Consider the following 22,629-nt stretch of genomic DNA (forward strand, 5'->3'; position numbering starts at 1 on the left):
GAGTATAAAAATAAGATCTATTGTTACCTTACAGAATTGCAAAGTAAGAGTTATTTTATTCAAATCCTTATGGTCAGGAAAAACAGCTTTGCATGTGGAAGTAACTAAGTGATAAAACTATGTGATTATATATATAACAACAGAATACACACACACATAGACACAAACATACACACACAGAGAGAAATTTAGCTATAATCTATCTGTCTTTCTAGCATTTTCCCACAAGCGCGGAGTCTACTTTTGGGGGGGAATCAACCATATGTTGATCCATTGGTTACAACAGGAACTAACCAACTGGCTTGTTGCCTGATCCTGACTTCATGTGCTAATGGAGAGTGACTGAAGTCACCCAATTGGCTTTCATGTCCAAGGCAAAACTAGAAGTCCCAGGCTCCTGGTTTCTAGCTCTTGCTTTGTTGGTGTATAAGTATATATATGTTGTGGGTGTTTATCTATTTACATCTATATGTTTCTTTCTTTCTTCTATCTATCTATCTGTCTGTCTGTCTGTCTGTCTGTCTGTCTGTCTGTCTGTCTGTCTGTCTGTCTGTCTGTCTGTCTATCTATCTATCTATCTATCTATCTATCTATCTATCTATCTATCTATCTATCTATCTATCTATCTATCTATCTATCACCTTCCATCCATCCTTCCTAAAGCTGTTTAATGGGGAACACCTCCGGTTAATCATATTGAGACTTACTCTAAAAAATAAATGTAGCCAGTACATATGCACAATAGTAATCATACTGTATAGAAAATACTGGAGAAAATATTTACAGAATTCAGTTGAGACTAACTTCCGTTAAACATGCAGCAAACTAGTCCAATGCTATTTAAATAAAGTTCTCACCAAATCTTTCAAGACTAAACATTTCATTATTGCATAACTTTCATCAATCAGCCTATGAAATATAGTGAATTACTGTAAACATGCCAGGGACAGTGGCCAACTTTTTCTCTCACATCTTGTGCAACAGTTTGATCTGTAGCAACATATACTCCGAAAAGCTTCCTAAGAGTATAGCAGTTTGACAGCAGAACCAAATACCCAGAGAGGTAGTTGGGGCCCCTTCACTGGATGTATTCAGCAGTGAACTCCCTTTTGCTGGCAAAGAACATACAAATAACCCTGCTGAATCAGCCCAGGAGTCATCTTAATTCAATAGTTTGTTAGTCACAATGTTTAAACTAGAGGTCTTTGGCTACTCACAAGCTGGAGAGATGTCTTATCCTGTTGCTCTTCACTGCAATTGATGTTTGGAGGCATGTCCTGTCCTGACCAAGAGATAACCCTAAGTCTTGAAGATCAAAGGTTCTTGATGGACCTATCTTCCACAAATAGCTATGAGTAGCTTCTCAAGGCAACCAGGTAAATGGCAATCTCCAGACCTTGTTATGAATTCCACAGGTTAATATTTTTTTGCCTGCTTTAGATCTCCTTCCAATCAGATTTGTTCAATGACTCAGTGAATCTACTATTTTAAGAAAAGGAGGCACCCTTTATTCTATTCATTTTCCGCAGGACTGGCAGTTTTTCCAACTGTATTATATCTTTATTTAAATATGGCAGCTAAACTTTATCCGATATTCGAGATGGAGACATATAAGGACATCACTAAGTTGGCAATGAAATTTTCTACTTTACTATCCATTCCATAGTAGTTGCTGCACAGTTTTTATTTTCATTGAAAAATCCACTGTAAACTCAAGATCTCCTTATTAATTACTAGCAATTCAGACCCCCCATCAGAGTATAGATGAAGTTAGGATTTCTTTCCCTTAATATGCTTCACTTATTTAACTTGAACTACTTTTACCAGTTGTCTATTTACCTAAGTTAAAGAAATTGCTCTTAATTTTCACTATCTTAACTTTTGTTTGATATTTGATATTATCAACAAACTTACTTATCTGTAATCAAGAAAATTTCTAAACAAACTGAAAAGCCTTAGTCCCAACAGAGATCCTTGGGGGATGTCATTCCTCACTTTTTTCCATTGAGAAAATTGCATTTGTGTTTTATTTTTTAACCAGTTAACAATCCATAAATATCTTATTATATCTAAGTCAATGCTAAATTAGAGCAAGCTACTCAAAAGTTTTTAGAAAGTCCACGTACACAATACCAATAGTATTATCTCCACCAAATGCCTGCTGACACTCTCAAAAGCCCTCAGAAGGTTGGCGAATCCCTGGTAGAGTTCATGCTGATTTTCCTTCAGTGGTTTCTCGATTATTTTTGCTTTTGATTACTGCTTTTGTCAATTTGCTCAGGAATTGTATCAAGGTCATTGGCCTATATTTTCCCAGATCTTGTTTCTCTTTTAAAAAAAATAAATCACTTTTGTACAGCCATCTGTTGAAAGTGCTTTAATTTGGATACTTACACAGAGCAGGTTTGATTTGAGGGATAAAATGGTCTCTTCTACGATTCTAGCACTGCTAGAACTGTTATGAACTGGGAGTGCACTGGGAGTTCAGAAGTGGTCTCAAGAGCAGTATTAGATATATTCCTTTTATTACCTGCATTGTCTCTCCAAGCAGCATGGGCATCTGGAATAGGAAAGCAAAGGGGCAAATGATATAATATATGGAGTCCTGGGTGCTCCTTGAGCTTGGTTGTTTTCTTGCAGACATTTCATTACCCAACTTGGTAACATCTTCAGCACAAATATTCTCTTCTCTTGATAAAGCATGTGTTGTAATGCAATCTCCATCCATTTTGTGTATGTGCTGCAATACTGTATGTTTAAGTTGTGAATCTTCCATCAGGATGCAAAATTTAATAAATTTTCCTGAATCTGTGGTCTGTCTTTGGCGTATAGGAAGGATTGGCAGTCCAATTCTGCCACTATGTGTAGAGAAGAGGATTGTGTTCACACAACACAGTAAACTATAAGTTCCCAGTCTGAGGGCCTGACATAACTGGGAGGCAGCCTCCAAAAATATGAATTTAAAACATGCAATGTGATAGGGAAATTATTAAATGTCTGGAGACTAATTATACAATCCTAACAGGTTTAGTTTCAATCAATTCTAAATGTAAATAAACAAAACCAATTTTAGATTCTATCCTTGCTGTACTCTTTTTGGAGTGTAGTTGTGAACAATAGTCAAAGGCTACATTTTGCTATCCCCGCCAAGACAAATCTCATTCATTATTTACCTAATCATGGATTATCCAAAAAAACACATCTGAAAGTTTTATTTATTTGCTGAATCAGGAAGCAGCTATAAAATACTGAGTGGAATTTAGAGCACAAAAATGTTAAGTGCTCCTCAGTTGAAGGATTACAACATGACAACTCAATTTCTTCAAGATCCCGATCTAAAATCAACAAGTTGAACTCAGGTAAACCTATCTTTTCTTCTGACCCCACCATTCAGACACCACCCTGCAAAATTATTTAATGAAATATGGATGCAATTAAAATAAGTACATGCGGAAGTGCAGCGCAGTCCAATCCAAACATAAGGAAACAAAGCTGAACTTTCTTCCGAACAGCAAATTAGGCACAGGAAAGTCAGTTTTCCCTCTTTACATTTACATATACATTTTTGAACCTAGTAGTAATATGCTTCACTAGTTCGTGATAGACAGTATGCATGTTTTATGCCAAACGGTATTTTACTGATGCATTTCCTTCAAAAATAATTGAGGTGCCTATGTATCCACCCTAGCTGCAATTCTATACGCGCCTTCCATGGAAGAGGTCCCATAAAATGCAAATGTTTATTCCTCCGTAAACCGACATAACAGGAAAAAATTTCTTGCACCAAAAACACACAGAACTCCTAAAACAAACTTGCTTCTTTTCAGGGGGCTGCAAAAGTCAACTCATTCGTGGGTGTATTGAATTCCCCGACTTCTAGAACCACTTCCTAAAGCTTCGCCTTCCACCCATCGCTCAAAAGGCACTAACCTAGGTATATACCCCCAAAGTATTGTCCTCACACATCGCCCTGCCCGCCACCATCCCGCCCTTTATTTTGCATTGACCGTATCCACCCTCCAACCCGCCTTCCTCTTCTGCTCGGCCAGCGTCGGCGACTCAGTGGCCTCGCTTCGCCTTCGTGACGAGGACGGAGGTAGTTTGTCCCTAGCGGCACCCCTTCCCGGAAGCAGCTGTTCACACCATCATGGCGGCGGCGGTGCTGCTGCTGCGGGAAATCTCAATGACAAGGGCTGCGGCGAGACACCTGCTGCGCGGGGGAGGCCGAGGAAAAAGGAGCGAAGCTGCCCTCGGCATTGGGGCCAGGTATCTATAGAAGGGACGGGTGGCTCCTTGGGTGGGCGGATCCCCCCCATCACATCTTTTCCTGCCCATCCGTCCTCTGTCCCGCGAACATGGAAGAGGTGGGGGCGGTTAGCAGCCAGGCCGCACCGGCAGCGGAGACCTTGGGGTGCTTCGCCTCTCTGGCCGTAATAGCTGCGCTCCCTATTTGGAATCCCCCCGGCGAAGCGGACTTTATCCCGCCTCTGCCATCTCTGAGACTGGAGGGAGGGGTAGCGGAAAGCAGTCAGTCAGAACGAAGCGGACCCTGCGGCATCTGAGCAGAAACTAAGCGGGGAATGCTCCTGAGTAGAACTTTTCAGACGTGCGTGAAACGTTTTGCGTGTTGATCGGATTCCCCCTAACACAGTGTTTCTCAACCTTGACAATTTTAAGGCATGTGGACTTCAACTCCCAGAATTCCACAGCCAGCATTGCTGGCTGTGGAATTCTGGGAGTTGAAGTCCACATGCCTTAAAATTGTCAAGGTTGAGAAACACTAACACGTGGTTACAGGCTGAAATAGGGAAGCTTGAAAGCCAAGCAATGGAAGCTGCAGGGATGGAAGCTGTTTGGACTGTTGTTACCAGTCCAAACAGGATGATCGATCTTTCACCACAGCAGTCATTCTGATAATGCTACCTTTCCTGATTGTCTGTATAAGGAGAAAAGAATGAAAATCATACGTTTCCTTTCGTGTCTATGATAAAGGTTATGTTTCTAGAACGTGGTCCAGTTTATTGATATGTATGTTTTTTTTTAAAGCTTCCCATATTTTCAGATCCCTTTCTTTTTTAGATTCCGGGGTTTTGAAAAAGTGACCACTCTCTGGAAATAATAACTACCCACTCAAAGTCATCTTGTAGAGGAGATGGGTGGCCTAAAAAATTAATAAAATTTATTCTTTCTAGTAAACAATCAAGTTTCATCTGCTGAAATGATACTCTAAAAATTTCAAAACATAGAAGTGGTATAAAGAATTTTTATCATGGTTATGTTTCTGAGACATCAGACCTCTCTTTAGACAGATTTAGATTTTTGTTCAGAAAGTATAGATCATCTTCTCAATGTAAAAGTGTATATTTTTGCTAGAAAGCAAAATTATTCCACATAAATAGCTTGTCTGTTATTTATGGCCAGTGTACTGCTAAGGGTTTGGGTATTTAGAAATGAGTTTTTGAGTAGACAGAAGTTTTATGCTTCCGATGCTATAATAGACCATTGCTTTTCTTCTCTAGAACAATATTGTTCATGATTTTTTTCCCCATTCAATCTTTCCAATTCTCTTTGAGACCTCTAGACAAGTTCCTGCATTTTCCCTGGCAAGGTTTTTCAGAAGTGGTTTGCCATTGACTCCTTCTTAAGGCTGAAAGAAATTGACTGGCCCAAGATTACCCAGCTGGCTTTGTGTTTAAGGGTGGACTAGAACTCACAGTGTCCCAATTTTTAGTCTGATACTTTAAACATTACATCAAACTGACTCTCATGATCTTTTTATTTCAATATAAAAAGTAGGTACAATGAGCAATAAAATTTCCTCTACCCAGAGTGTAAAACTATTTTTCTTAACTTTCCCAAGTGAAAGTTTTCAGAAATGTAAAACCATTAAAAACAATGTTGAAGAATTTATGTCAGTTTATAGCCAAATCCAATTAGCTCCAAGTATTTCATTACTGAAAATTAGTACATAACATGACATATATCCTAGTGTTATTTGGAATGTTGTACACTCTATTTGTATATGCCTGCACACAATATGATGCTTTACAAATAAATAACAAAGTGTAGCAGTTCTAAAGCACTCTGAACAGTGAAAGGACATAGCCTTTTCTAATGTGAGGTGGATTGTAGAACATTAACTTTTAATTCTGTGCACTTCTGGAATTAAATAATTTGACTTTTGAGTTACATTGTGATAATTAAAGCACACTTAGTATGATCTGAATATATTTGTGGGGAGACATTTGACATTTCAGAAAACATGCAGGGCAAAACATAGGGTTACCTGTGGTATTATGCAAATAATTCTTCCACACACCCCATTCTTCTCACAGTTTCCAGCAGTCAGCCCACAATTACAGAATTTCAGTAACAAAAAAAATGGTTGAATGAGCACAATAATTGTTCTCTTTAATTTGTTTACTATATGAAGACTATTGTTTCCATGCTCTGGGTATAGAAAGTTTGGAACTGATGCCACTGCCAGTTAATCCAGTTAGGAGAGCAGCTTCTTGGTTTGATATTAGCAGGTAGCTTTGTCTTAAGTACTGTATTGTTTCTTTTCATAAGTAACTATATACATAAAGACTACTGATGATGAATTATTTAGACATCTGATACCAGGGAAGAATTAAAAAAACCTCTTTAATTGTATCTATTCTTTTGAAAGACTTAAATTTTAAATTTTGTTTGTAATATCCAATTAAATGCCTTTTAATTGTGTGCTTTCTTAATAATGTATTTAGTACTTGAGGGGTCCTGAGTTCAATTACAAAAGACAGGTGAACTTTCTATACTGATTGACTTTGATATCTGAGACCATGTATGTTCTTCACCTTTGACAGCCAATGTTAATATTAGCTTTATTTTATTGTATTTATTTACATCTCAGAAAAGCAGCATCTGCATATTTTTGAAGTTAATGTCTTAAAAGGCAAATGTAGACAATTTTTCTGTTCATGTTTGGGATATGTGTGTGAGAGAATGAAAAAGAGAGTGTTAAGTACTTGTGTTACCTAGTTTAAAGTATGACTATTTTTCAAGACCATGTTTTTAATCCAATTATCTTCAAAACACTTCACATTTTTTTTAACTCTAGAAGAGAAAAACACCTTTCAGCAGGAGGCAACATGTAGATTACTTTTATCTGAGTTGAGAAACTGTCATATTAGATTTGGTTGGTGTTTGGATGGCAGACTCCACCGGATACTATAGTTGTAAGCTAGATTGAGAAATAAAGAAAATATCCTGGAAAAAGAAACTATTTTTGTCTTATAAGAAATTTTTATGGATACATTTGTGAAATCACAAGGAATTGAGTTGTATAGCAAAGTGTTAATAGCAATAGCAATAGCATTTAGATTTATATACCGCTTCATGGTGCTTTACAGCCCTCTCTAAGCAGCTTACAGAGTCAGCATATTGCCCCCAACAATCTGGGTCCTCCTTTTACCGACCTCAAAGGCTGGAAGGCTAAGTCAGCCTTGAGCAGGTCAGACTCGAACTGCAGAATTGCTGGTAGCCAGGAGTCAACAGAAGTAGTCTGCAGTACTGCATTCTAACCACTGCGCCACCACAGCTCTTAAGACAGATGTATGAATGGGAGGGTGGCCTGAATTAATATTTTGTTTTGTTTTGCTTTTGCACATTGGAATGGAACAAGATGCTATCAGTGTAGCTAATGAGTAGAGGAATTCTTCACTTCCAAATACTTACATAGTTCATACTAGTCATATAGTAATTTGCATAGATATTATTCTCTTAATCTTTCATGTATTTGGAAAAGGAAGTTGGGTGAGTCTGATCATTTGTATAAAATGCAATATTGGTAGGTTAACTTTAAAGTGGGATATGTTAATTATTCACTATTACGAATCTGTTTGATTATTCCAGCTTTTGATAAAAAATAATTTGAAAGCATTCTATGAATGATTACTATATAACAACAACAACAACAACAACAACAACAACAACAACAATAATAATAATAATAATAATAATAATAATAATAATAATAATAAAGTTGGAAGGGACCTTGGAGGTCATCTGGTCCAACCCCCTGCTTAGGCAGGAAACCCTATACCATTTCAGACAAATGGTCGTCCAGTCTCTTCTTAAAAAATTCCAGTGTTGGAACATTCACCACTTCTGGATGCAGGTTATTCCACTGGTTAATTGTTCTAACTGTCAGGAAGTTTCTCCTTAGTTCTAAGTTGCTTCTCTCCTTGATTAATTTCCATCCATTGCTTCTTGTCCTGCCTTCAGGTGCCTTCGATAATATATTATATTATTATATTATATTATTATATTATACTATACTGTACCGTACCGTACCGTACCATACCATACCATACCCTCTAAAAAGTCTACATCTTTTCCAGAATACTGAAAAATATGTCTTGATGTTATACGGTTGCTAAATATGATTATTACTGTTTAAATCATTAAACTGAATCTTCCTGGTAATGATTTAAACCAAAATTTAAATATTTGATACCACTAAACACTTTTGATCTGATAAATAGAGTTGATAATGCCTTACTGTGAAGTAAAAAAAAATGGTGGAGATAGAATAGAGATATACCAGAAACTGATTTTCAGAGCAGTTATTCATGTTCTTTGAAAATATTATATTAAAAAAAAACTCTTCTGGTATGGATGGTTTGTGTTCCACTTCAGTAGCTTTGTGGTTTTTGCTCTTTTCAGTGTTCTGTAGGTGATGGTAATATAGGTGATGGCTTTTATCTGCTATGGCTAGAAAAGAGAATTTTGGTGTCAATTCTCCATGCTTTAGAAACATCTAGATTGAACTACTGCAATCTAGATGGCATAGGTTTTAAAAAATTTCTGTAATTTCAGTAAGTGTAATTTGGCACTGAAAATCTGTTTGCGATTTGAGCCAGGGTTAATTTTAAGTGCTAGCAGTGTGTGTCTATATGTTTGATAGGACTTTTGGAGAGAGCGACAGAAAATACATTTTCCCTTTAAAAAAGAATAATCAAGAAATTCTTTTCTTCTAATTTACAATGGCTCTGTTTTAGCTCTCATAGAAATCTGAAAATATGATTCACTTTCTGTGATATGTTTATATGTTTCATATTATGGTCTTCTCTAAAATAATTTTTGAGGTTTTATTAAACAATTGCCTTAGCAATTTTAGTAATTTTTCATCAACTTCAGCTGAAACTGTCACCATTTTTTCAGAATTCCAGTGAGTAAGATTCTAAGCAGTAATTACTGAAAAATATAATCTGCTTATTCAGATATATTAAAGCAATTTTAAATGTGTTTCTTTATTTAGAAGTTTTATATGTCTGTCCAACTTGTGTGATTATGATTCTGGAGAGTGTACATCTCATTTCCTAACATGCCTTTAGGAAAACTAAATTATGGTTAAAACTAATATCAAGAACTAGATGTTGTCAACTTTTTTTTCATGTCACCATGAAATAATAGAGTTTTGATCAGGAATAATAGTGAAGCCTTGGATGTTCAGTAAAGGTCAGAATGAAAAGGTATGTTGAATACATACTCCCTAGAGATATCTTGCACTTTCAGGACAACTGCTGTGCTCTGCAAATATTTCTTATCTCAACGCCTACCTTAGTACAAATCACAGAATTCAGTCATTATAAAGTTGATTATAACCAATGCCTTAACACCTGCTACCTTGTTCTACATTTCCCATTTACTGAAAATATCTGTCAGAAATGTTTTTGCTTTCTTCATTCCAATGCTTTTATATACGTAGGTACAGGAAGCTACGCAGGGCAATCTTGATTATTACTTAGAGGAGGTATTCTCAGGTAACCTGAAGGCTGTAGGCTAGACTGGGAAGTTTTTTTTAAAAAAAAATCCCCATAAAAAGGCAAATCACTTCCATATCCTTACCAAGAAAACTGCATCGATATCTCCATGTAGCTCACAAGGAGTCCAGTTTGAGGAGGGAGTTTTATTACCACACAGAGCCTCACAGAATATCACTAACTGCCAAGGGATTCTTATAGTACTAGCTTTGGTTGGATTTCCACTAGATAATAAGATCAGGTTACGTTGGTTTTTTTTTTATTGCTCTCAGTTGGGCAAGATTTCCTTTGCAGTGGAAAGAGCCAATCTCATACAGATAAACCGTTTAATATACAAATTTCAGTTATTTATTTAATTAATTAATTTTAAAGACTTATATGAGTGAGTGACTGCAGGCAGTTGGCAACAATTTAAATAAATAACAATAACCATCATGCTGCCAAGGTCTGACTCAGAACACCCCTAAAACATGCAAATTATCATTTGAACCAAGACACCTGAGTGTTTGTGAAGGACAGCTCCACGGAGAGTGCATTACAGCAATCCAATTGGAAAGTCCCTAGGGCACGGGTGTCAAACTCGATCGCATCATGTGATGTATCGTGATCTATTGCAACATTTTTTGCCTTTGCGGAACCAGGATGGGTGTGGCCTGTACGTGACGCATCTGGCCCATGGGCCACCAGTTTGACACCCCTGCCCTAGGGTATGAATAATTGTGGGCAGGACCTCCCAGTCCACGAATGGGGCAATTTGCACACAAAATGAATTGCTTCCTTGTGCAAACTCCCCTCCCCCAACTTTGGTTGCCACCTCTTCTTCAAGTAAAAGCCAAGAGGATTTTCAAATCCAGCTCTCTCTGCAGAGTGCTATCCCATCAAATGTTGAAATGAAAAAAACCCAGATTCAGGGGACCCGAAGACTACTCCCACCTGCTAGGGTTGAGTCACAGTCTGCTTGTCCCTTTTTAGGTCCTGAAAGCCTCCAGACACTGGATTAAACATCTCAACAGAGTTCCTTGGATTAAAAATGTACAGCTGAGTGTCTGATAATAATTTTGATGATGTCTGTTCCTGTGCCAATAAATGACCTTGCCTACTGGTAGATGTTAAATTGGGATGGAGAGAGAATTGTAATGGAACAGGGCAATGACATTGGGAGACAGGTGGTGGAATTTAGCCTGCAGAAGGTATGTGGTCATGGCAAACATCTCAGAAGGTACCCTCCCTTCTATAAAGGCAACTGGGCAGTGATGTCTTGGATGAAAAATGAAACATTTTCAAGGAAAAAATGAAGAAAGTCCACTTGCCTTTTGAAAAACACCTTTGGGACAACCATGACCAGGTTGATTGAGAATCTGCATAAACAGTCATCCGCAAATGTGGCCAGTGCTGTTACGGTACTATGACCCGGCCTAAACCCTGGCTGAACTAGATAACCTGTTCCTCCAGGGCCTGTTGAACTGAGCATCTACCATCTCTAATCAGTTTTATTTAAAAAAAGGAAATTGTTAAAGAGGTTGAGTGACAATTTCAAACACAGTTGGTTTCTTAAGGAGGGGTGGACCACTGCCTACTTCAAGACAGGTGGAGCCACCTCCTCTCATATTGAGGTATTAACTGCTATTTGGAACCAACTGCATGCCATTGTTCAGGAGTCCTTGACCAGGAGGGACATGGATCCAGAACTCAGGTGGCAGAGATCATAATATCAAGGACTCTGTCCATTTCTTCAGGAGTAACAAGCTGGAACTTGTCCCAGTAATTGAACAAAATCATACATCAGTCACTTCTATAGAACCAGCCAGAGTTCAACTCAGAGTGAATCTGAGTAATTTTATCTAATAGATTAGTCCACACAGTGATCCAGTAAGAAGTCCCTAGGATTCCTTGTACCCAAAAGGGATCTGATCATCTGAAGTAAGGAGACAGCTACCTTCAGGTTCATAAGAACAGAGAAGTAAGTCCATTTCACTACTACCATTAGGAAAATTATTCCTAATGTAGACATTTATCTCTGCCCAGTAGGATTCGTTCTTCATCTTGTTTCAGTACTGCTTCAGTCACCAATCCTCAACTGGGAATCATATGGCCTCTTTGGAGCCCTAGGACATTTGAAAAAGGCCACAGGTGAAAAACATGTAACAAGAGGTCAGGACATGTTATCAAGAGTGCCATAGGGAAGCAAATGCTGCCTTACAGACATCAGAAAACACGTCAGTTACCACCTTATGTCCATATCTAGTGATGGGTCCTGGATACGGGGACACAGGAGAAAAACAAGGATGGAAAACAAGGTGGAAAAAAGTTGAGAAACACTGTTCTTGACATCTCTTGCGTCCAGAGTACATTACAGGATTCATGGTCACTTAGGTGTGATCCAATTTAAGGCTGTCATCATTTGCTCATTCCAAGCTACAATTATGACTTCAGCTGAACTGCACCAGTGCTTTATATTTGTATGTCTCTATTTTTTCATTGGACAAATCATTTTTCACTTTAAATCTTGCACTGCAGGCCTTTGAAGACTTCCACATGGCCGCTGGCACAGGACCAAACCCAAGATACACAACTTATCACAGTTGATCAAAAATTGGTAAGGCTTTTATCATGTACAGTATATACTCCCTTGAAGATGTTTCTGTGTATCAGGTACTATGAATTGTATACTGTAGTTGAGAAACAATGTAAGTGCAATTGCCAGATATCAAAGTTCTTTAAGTAAAATACATACTATGGTAACTTATCAAAAGGCGTTCAAAGTAAAAAAAAAAGGTCATAGGGATGCATAGAAGATTAATATATGAACTCCATATATTTAATCATGTATTATGAAATTATGTATTATGACTACTATGGTACCTGAGTATTCATTATTCTGGGAATGATGGGAAGCACAATAAATACCAAAAAGATGAGTACCAAACAATTTTTTCCCCATAAGAAATAATGTATTAGTCATACGGCAACTGACATTGACAAATTCTAGTTTGCTTGTTGAGTATCAAACAAATGAGTATCGGGACAAAATTTTCACGTCAAAATGTGTCGAATACCAAATTTGATGAGTTTCAAAGCAGTCAATTACCGACATACCACTATACCTACATTATGTTTAGGAAGCAATGTTTTAATATGCAATGTGCCATTTTGAAATACTTTTCTGAATGAAGTAATGAAGTCAATGAAGTAATGAAGTCAAGTAATATCAATAATATTAAATTGTTAGATTGACCCTCTTTTAAAAAAAATGTAATAAAAATGCACCTTATAAATTGTAAAATCTGCTCATATATTCTGTCCAAAATGTGCATGAAGGATCACAATTAGAAACAACTGTATAGCATTCTTTTGCTAATCATTACCAGTTCATAATTCTGGCAGTTTTTAAGTTCCAGTATATTACAATGTGTGGCCTATTACCAAAACAGTGATGCTGTAATATTTATGCTTATATTATTCATTAATCAGATTTTTTTTGTAAAGCATTCAAGGGACTTAATATATCATGGCTTACATAATAATCTCCATTGACATTATTGTGTTTTATTTTTGGAGGTGAAAAGCAGTAACAAATCTCTTATCAAATCAAATCAAATACAAAACATATTTAGAATTGATCTGTATAAAAGTCACTTCCTTAAAAATGAGTTTTAAAAGCTTATAATAATAATGTATTGCTGGAGCTCTCAGCAGGGATGATTTTGTCACTATAGACTACTATCTTGACACAATGCAAGCTCAGTTCATAGTCATCACCATCATTTTTATTGGTGGTGGTGGTGATGATTTGCAACTGCTGTTCCATAAATTTAAAGTTTAAAGCAGAAGAAAGTGTTCTTATTTTTTCATCTTATTGGCTGGATTGGGATGCAAAAAAGCAAGAAAATATGTAACATTAAGGGAAGTTTGTTTTATTGTTGTTTGAATGTATCACTGTTATAACTGATGTATTCTAGAGAAATTTTCACTATTCTTTTTTTGGTCATTAAATAAAAAGTGGTGACAGTTTAATTGAGTATATGACATTTCTCTTTAATAACATATACTTCAGTTGCATTTGGTTTGTTTTTTTCAAATATTTTATCAGTTGCAGTCTCAACTTTTCAAGTTGAAGCCAATGTATTGTGTAACTTTAATTGAATTATTTACTAGCTGTAACTACTATTTTTCCTATTTTCCTCTGTATATTAGTAATTCTTAGAATTAGTAAATGAGGGAACATTTTTGTAATAACTGCTAGATTAGGAATGAGAATGTGGGACTGACTCCATTTTATATGATATTTTCTGTTGGATGTTTTCATTCAACTTAACTAAACAGAATTCTATATCTAGTAGAAAATTATTTTTCTATCAAATTTTGTATATCTTTTAAGTTGGACCAAAGGTCCAGAAACTGAAAATGCTTCTTGGATGAGAAGCAAAACATTTTTAAGGGAAAAAAAACCAAGAAAGTTCAGTTGCCTTTTGTAAAAGCACTTTTGGGACAACCACGACCTGAATGAGAATCTCCATAGACATTTTAAGCTGGAGCACTTTAAAAAGCACTCTAATAATTTGCTAATCCACAGATTGCATCTCTCTCTCTCTCTCTCTCTCTCTCTCTCTCTCTCTCTCTCTCTCTCTCACTCACTCACTCACTCACTCACTGTGTGTGTGTGTGTGTGTGTGTCTAGGAAGGTAAAGTGGAAGAGTTCTAAAATATAGTTCCATCCTACATAGCATTTCCTACTACTTAACAGCAAGCTACGTCTAAACCATCAGTTGGAGTTCTAGAGATCTGGAGTGTGGCCTAAAGAGCTAAAAGCTATTTGATCTTAACTGATTTTAGAGTTAGAGGTTGTTCCTGTAGGGTTTCTCTGTTGCTGAAATGAGATTTCAGTGGTGATCTCCCTCAGTGAAGCTTAAAATGATTTACTGTCTCACATATGAAACAAAAGTAGTTCCAATGCTATTGTATAAATTATGTTTCTCCTTGTGTGTTACATATGGTTTTCCTTCAACCATTTCTGCCTTCAACCGTTTTTGGCCTGAGTCACCATGTCATTATGTCTGTTAATCTAGCTCAAATTCTGAATTTATTGGTAGCATTATTTCATTATTTTTTCATTTAAAACCAGAAACATATAGAATTAGCTGTCTTTATTCAGCTTGGTGCTAAAATAACACATTAATAGTAGATACTATAAGATTATTATTAATATCAGTCTCTAATTGTTAATGGAAAGCTTGCATCAAAAATGATTGTAAATTATTGTATCAGCTCAATCCTCCTAGAATACTGAAAGTGGAATTCCTAATATGCTAGTTGCCCTAATACGCTACTTTTCCATAAGGAAAAAAGAGGGGAAATATCTTCTAAAATTATGACTTCAGTCAGAAAATATTCTGATGTAGATTTGACCAGTTAATCCCAACAATGTGTGACTTTATGTATAAAAGGAAGGGCATTATAATACTTCATAATAGATAACTAGCACTTTTATACCATCTGTGTAATCTAGTCTCAGTCAAGTCTAGGCTACCTTTGCTAAACTAACTCAGCTCAAGTTAACTTAGAGGGTGACTTTAAGTTCAGTTCAGGTTTTATTCATAGAATGGAGAAGGCAGATTTTATTCTCCTCTAATCAATGGTTTGTCCATCCATTAGTGATAGTGAGGACCAGCAATGCAAGACTATTTTTCATGGTCTCTCTTTCTGTGGGGGTCCTGAAAGCATTTCTCAGATCCTTGTTTGCTTCTTTGATCTGCTTGACCTCAGCCTGCAGATGAATGAATACTGTCAGTTGAAATATTTGTCTTTATCTTGGGTTGGTTATGCTTAGAGGCCCCAAAAGAAGGTTCATCATGACTTTTGTTTGGGGAATTTTTGTAGACTTCAGTAAATGTTCTGGAATAAGATGTGTTCATTATTTTAAGTTTAATGGTTGTAGATTTCCTGGTAAAAATTTAAACTGATAATCTTGTCAAAGGGAAGGATAACATAAACTAAATTAACATAAATTAAGCTTATAAAATGAAAAAAACAAGTAAATTGGAATGGGCTTTTGTGACTTAGGATTTTGGGCTTTATTTTCTTCTGGGATTCAAAATCAACATATTCAGAAACATTCTTCTTCTTGAATTCTACATTATGGCTTTTGCATATGGCTTTTATTAGAGAATTTTAGAAATCTTGTAAAACAAATGAACGCTCCACCTCTCCATCACCAGTATGGGACAAATCAAAAATGTTAATGAAATTCTTGGAGTCATTTTATTCCTTAAATAGCCTTGGAAACAATACAGTAGGCAAATTCATTTGTGCTGTGCCATCAGATATGTTGAGGCGAAGTAGCAGAATTACAGAAATGTAGACATATGGATAGGAAACAAATAGATTGCATTTGTTGATACCTAACAGTCTACATACAGAACAGGCCGCAGACTTTTGTACTGCTACTTTACTTCCAGTGGTGCAAGCTTAATCACTCATATTACTTACTAGGATTTATCTCAAATGGACAGTCCAGTTCAATCCAACTACATACGCTGTAATGCTATTCGGTTGTAATGCTATTTGCTCGCTGCTCATCCCTAACACTACTCAAGAATACTCTGTGTAGCCAAGAATAATGTTGTTCTTTAATTTGTGTTCTGAAGAGTTCTGTTTGTTTTCCCTTTTTAGCTACTGAAGATTTGCTTTACTGTTGTATGTCCATCCAGATATATTTTTGTAGCTAGTACCAGTTCAAAGCATAGTTGAGGACAGCTGTACCTTGGACACAGGCAGTGGAAGGATTATAATAACCTTATGACCAAAGCTTTGTATTTAAATTGAAGGTTGTGTCATTGACAAAAGAGACTTTTCTTCTTTGCCTCTGACAAAGATTTACTTAAATAAAATATAGAAAAAAATATAGTCTTTGTTAAGTCAATTGGCAAATGACATAGTGCAACTTTGGTTCTATGTACACTGTATTTTCAAATGACTTTTAAATGATTTTTATTTCTGTTGTTTTATTTCAAAATAATTCTTGTATTTTCATAAAAAGTTGAATCAAGTCTTGCTATTCTGGTCAGTTTTATGGAATGTCTGTGTGATCTTTCTTTGTTTCTTTCTTTCTTTCCATTTTTTCTAATGTATTTCAATCTAATATAAATACATAAATGTGCATATGCGCATGCGTGCACACACACACACATAATAGGAAATTTCTGAATGTCTTCTGTCTTCTGAATGGGTTGAATCTGAGCAGTATAATTAAGAATTGTGGCTGTCTCCCAATGAAAGTTAGTTGTCAACAGTAAATCTGATACTAGATCTGTCTTTTACCAAAAAAGGTGGCGAGATAGAAACTGTAATTCTTATCTAAAAGAGAATAAATCTTTATTGCAAAAAGAAAAAGACGCAACACCCCCCCCCCAAAAAAAAATATTATAAATAGAACTTGATAATGAACAGCTGCTGCAATTCTTTCATAATAGTTTCTTAGCTTTTTTGTATCAACAAAATGAGCATCAGAAGTTCCTGGATTCTTACGTACTTACATAATTTTTTACAACGTTTCTCTGTGCCTAATTTAATCTCAAATAATCCAGACTACCTCCTAGTTTCATGACAGCCAGAAAAAGAATCTGTAAAGCCGGTTACAAAACAAAGAAATATCAGTATTAAATTATTTGAAGTAGAACAATCTGGAATGGAAGTGGTTTGAGAAACATTAGTTATAAATACATTTCAAAGATGTAGTCAAATAGCTGGAATTAACAATAATAAATCCTTATTCTTGACAATTTCTCTATTTCAATTCTTGGAATATTTGTAAATGTTTGTTATATTTGTGAGCTTGTCTAGCTTTTAATCTTCAAAAACTATTGACTACCTTTGTTTCCTGCTACTTAATTTCACGTTTTCTCCAACAGTCGTTCTTTTGCAAGATTATTAAAATTACTGGTTTATTTGTCCCAAAGATGCTTTTTCAAAAGGCAACTGGACTTCATTTTTCCAAGAAGCTTCTTAAGAAGCTTCTTGGATGAGAAGTGAAACGTCTTTAAGGAAAAACAAAATCCAGTTGCCTTTTGAAAAAGCACCTTTGGGACAACTATGATCTAGATGACTGAGAATCTCCATAGACATAATGATTTATTTGATAGCATTTGGATGCTTTAGAAGAATATTGCTGTTCTTGCTTAGTCCTAGTCAGTGTTTTATATAGGAAAAAATCTGTGTAACGGATTGTGAGGGTATCTGTCCTATGGTACTGATTAGTTGAGTTTGTTTAAAAAAGAATTCTTGAAAAAAAGAAAGAAGAAACCAATTAGATCAAAAGTAGTTGCAAGATGTTCAGTCATTTTGGACAGAAGACATTATATGCTAAGAATAATTCCCTGCTAATAATGAGACAAAATTCAGGCTTTGAATATAGATGCTACCTACTCCAATCTTTAATCACCCAACAGGTCCATAGCTAAAATCTAAGTCATCTTTCAGTTTAGAGCAGTGGTTCTCAACCTTTTTAATGCCGCGACCCCCAACCGGTCGTAAGTCAAAGACTAAACCGGTCGTAAGTCAAAGACTAAACCGGTCGTAAGTCGAGGACTAAACCGGTCGTAAGTTGAGGACTAAACTGGTCGTAAGTTGAGGACTACCCAACCGGTCGTAAGTCGAGGACTTTCTCTGCCCGGGAGCGCCGCGTATGCGTGATTCCGCCCCCTGCGCCGGCCGAGGCGTAGCTGGCAAGCGGCAGAGACGGAGCAGGCCGACCACCAGCTGGCCCAGCCCAAGGGAGGTAAGGCACCCGCCGGAAAAGGGGGAAAAAATGGCGGACAAAAAAAATGGCGGACAGCCTTGCTTGGCGACCCCCGTGAAATGGTCGATCGACCCCAAATGGGGTCACGACCCATAGGTTGAGAACCGCTGGTTTAGAGATAGGTATCATCTCATGATCTTTCAATATACTTACTTGAAACACAATATACTTGCTTGAAACAAGCAACCTGCGACCTTCCCTGTTGGCTTCCCCATTGACTTTGGTTATGGGAAGCCAGCAGGAAAGGTCACAAAGGGCAATCATATGACTGTGGGATGCTGCAACTATCATAAGTGCAAGTCTGTTGCCAAGCGCTCAAATCACAATCACATGACGGGCTGGTGCAACATCTGGAACTTTGAGGACCAGTTGTAAGTACAATTGTTCAGCGCCATCACAACTTCAGACAGTTTCTGAACAATAAGCGAGGACTAGTTGTAGCTGTTTTTCTTTCTATCTTTTCTATGATATCGCCTATCATATAGGGACCTGGTTATTTAGGCATGTTTACCAAACATTTTATTAGTAGAAACAGCACACTATTTCTCATGTTTTTTGTCTGCCACAAATTTTCCAAAGTTTTCTTAAAATAGATATTAAAGCTATTACTGTTATCAGAATACTACCTTTTGATATCGTGTACATTTCTTTTATAGTAAGTACAGCTTGTTTGTAACTTGCAAATGTTTGTCTACTGCAGAAAACACTGCAAAGTAACATTAAGAAAAGAAAAACAAACATGATAATTATGCAGGTATTAAAGCCATCCTCTCTAAACCAATGTATGCATATTTATATCTAGATAAATATATTCACTTTTTTTTTTAAAAAAGATTGCTAATTCATTGCAATTCATTACTTGTCAATTAATTCCCTCTTTAATTAGAATAACATATTTCAATTCAGCCTCTGGTGCTTGCTGCCACTTGCTTTTGTAAGTAATTACTGTGATTAAGCATGTGGCAGTGTTAGCTAGCTCAGCTAACTGGCTAGTGATACAGAGCTTTCTGTAAAATGACTGCAGGCAACGAGTATTCTGCTAGACGACAGACTATATCTGTAACTGTCACACTTCAAATATATATATAAAGTTTTGTTGTTTAAAAGGAATACATTTTAATTGAAAGGGTGATATAAGAAATGCACATATTCTTTTCCATTGCAAAAATTAATCTGACAGATTTTTCAGAGGATAAGACTATTAATTTGAATTACTAACCTGACATTTTTTGTGCATATTATATTTGCATTTGGTTTGCAAAGTGAATAGAAGATCAGAGTTTTATTTTGCCTTTTCAATTTCACATTGGCACTGCTATCTCTTTTGGGGTATAGGAACAAATTAGATTGAGCTTTTTTAAAAAAAAAATCAAGTGTCTGTTTTGTCTGGATTTTTCTCATAGAAGGTTCTTGTGCAGATATTTCAAGGCTTTAGTCTGGAGCACTGGGTCAAAGGATATTTCTCTTTGAAGGGCAGACAGGAGTCTTTTTTAATTCATGAGTTTCTTTGCTTTACATCAAAGAATAACTCAGACGGTAGTGTGATGGCAGTTCGGAGCAGTCTTTTAAATGTTTAATGTTGAATATATATGTGTAGGTTTTAATATTGTTCAGTTTGAAATATGTATTTTGCAAGGCATCTATTTTACTTTGTGTGTTTTGACTTTGCTATTTAGATTAATAATATTCTGTGATACTCCATAACTTGGGGAAAATTAAATATTAATAAAATTAAAAGTTAACAATAAAGATTCTATTATAATATAAAACATAACATCACTAAAGGTGTTTAAGCAGTAAAATTAAACACAATTAAGTCTAACATTTTAAGAAGCCATGACCTCAAAATCCATACTGAAGAGCAGTAGTTTTTACCTGCTGCTAAAGAAAATTCAAAGTTGATACAGATAGATCCTATCTACGAAAAATATTCCCCCGCAAGACTGCTATCCCCAAAAGGGGCCTCTTTCTGTTATCGGCAATCCCAGCTCTCACAGTAGGGTTACATTTGAAGAACAATGCCTGATAATGACATCCTCTATTTAGGAGTTAGAGAAAGAAGGATTCTGATTTTATTTTATTTTTTTTGAAGAAAAACACAAAATACTTTTTTTAAAAAAAAATACAAAACTAAAAGAAAAAATAAGCCAGTCTGTGCATACGAGTAACCAAGGGTAGGAAGAACAAATAAAATTTAAATTGAGAATGTAGAAACAAATATAGGTGCGTGGGTGTATGTGTGTGTATACTGTATGAACACAAATGTGATTTCTAAATATTTAAACAATGCAGTTTTGTCTAGCATGAGATTTACAGGTCAGTTAAGAAAAAATAGGATATACATATCTTTTATAGTGAGTTGTTTCAGAGTTCTTTTATTGTGTCACTTTTTCATCTGGAATCATTTCTCCCACTTAAATATCATTCATTGAAACATGTTTATTTTTAAATATGTTATGATAACAAAGGTAGTAACTAACAATAAGAATCAGATTCTCCTATTGCATTGATGTATATGCTAAGAAAAATTTTCATGTTTAACCGAAAGCAAGAATCATAAAAGATATTACAGTTTCTCACAAACTTTAAACCAAGTAAACTAGCTTACTGTTGAATCTGTAAATTTGTTTGCAGGCCTATCAACACAATCTGAAAAGATTGTGAAGTTCTTGTGAGTTATTTTCAGAATCAATTTCTGGTTGTTTGCTTGATTAGATTGTAAAGAGAATTTTTTAAGAAATTCTATGCTAGACAAAAAATTTAAAAAAACATTTCAACAAAATCTGTCATGTTTACTGCAGCATAAAGCTTTTATATATTATTGAGATTGTCTTCCTATTAAATAGAAATAGAGATGTAATGTTATTCATATGTTTTAATTATGATAATTATTTAGACCTGTGTATTTTATGAAGGAATAATTGGACTTGATTCATTTGAAACTAAATTTGTACTTATGACAGTTCATTTTACTAAATATATTCAATGGTAACTGGACTTCCTTTTGTAGTTATTAATTCTATGAAATTCTCATATCTGTACTCTTATACAGGTAGTCCTTGACTTACAACAGTCCATTTAGTGACCAAAGTTACAATGGCACTGAAAAAAGTGACATGACAATTTTTCACACTTACGACCATTGCAGCATCCCCCTGGTCGCATGATCGAAATTCAGATGCTTTGCAACTGAGTCATATTTATGATAGTTGCACCCTTTTGCAACTTCTGACAAGCAAAGGGGGAAGCCAGATTAATTTAACAATCATGTTACTAACTTAAGAACTGCAGTGATTCACTTAACTGTGACAAGAAAAGTCATAAAATGGGACAAAATTCATTTAACAAATGTCTCACTTAGCAACAGAAATATTGGGCTCAATTATGGTTGTAAGTCAAGGACTACCTGTATTGAACTGCTTACTTGTAACTTTTGAAGGCAATGATCAAGTAATTGGAAAAGAACTAAAGATCAAAAACCAAAAGATAAACCAAACAGATCTGAGTGAATTTTCTTTATAGATGCAGAGAATATTGATTGAGAACTGTCCAGAGTTGGTTATAAGATTTGTTATTGTTGTTAGTTGCGAAGTTGTGTCCGACCCATTGCGACCTCATGGACAACGTTCCTCCAGGCCTTCCTATCCTCTACCATCTTCTGGAATCCGATTGGTGGCTATATTAACACTTTTAAAAAAAAAATTCTTTGCAGCAATCCTGCAGATTTTTCTCCTACTTTCTTCTTAGGAAATATCAAATCTACAGTATCCTTAACAAGGTTACGGGTTGGCTATCTATAGCGTGAGTGGAAAAATAAGTTTTACCATCCTTATTGTCATGAAGGAAACCTTAATAGAAAATTTTGCTTTTGCTTGATCAGATTTGATATTCATCTTCCTCCAGCAGTGCAGTAGGCATCTCCCAGAAATCCTTAGAAAACCAAAGGGCTTTTTGGGTTCCACTTGTAGAAGGAGTACTCATATCTGAGGTCTCAGACAACCAGCACATCAGAGCCTCAGGAATAATCCC

At 35.9% G+C, this 22,629-nt stretch overlaps 1 protein-coding gene across 1 annotated transcript in view; it reads left to right on the top strand.

Moving 5' to 3' along the window:
• Window positions 1-4,118: 4,118 nt before the first annotated feature.
• Window positions 4,119-22,629, top strand: part of NDUFS4 (NADH:ubiquinone oxidoreductase subunit S4) — a 34,815-nt gene continuing 16,304 nt past the window's right edge. Inside the window, exons 1-2 of the mRNA XM_015822882.2 lie at window positions 4,119-4,266; window positions 12,324-12,402. Coding sequence (XP_015678368.1) covers window positions 4,148-4,266; window positions 12,324-12,402 — 198 coding nt within the window. The 5' untranslated portion in view covers window positions 4,119-4,147. The remainder of the gene's footprint in view (window positions 4,267-12,323; window positions 12,403-22,629) is intronic.

Source organism: Protobothrops mucrosquamatus, unplaced genomic scaffold (genome assembly GCF_001527695.2).
Source record: "Protobothrops mucrosquamatus isolate PMUCROS unplaced genomic scaffold, P.Mucros_1.0 scaffold1715, whole genome shotgun sequence".
Lineage (NCBI taxonomy): Eukaryota > Metazoa > Chordata > Lepidosauria > Squamata > Viperidae > Protobothrops > Protobothrops mucrosquamatus.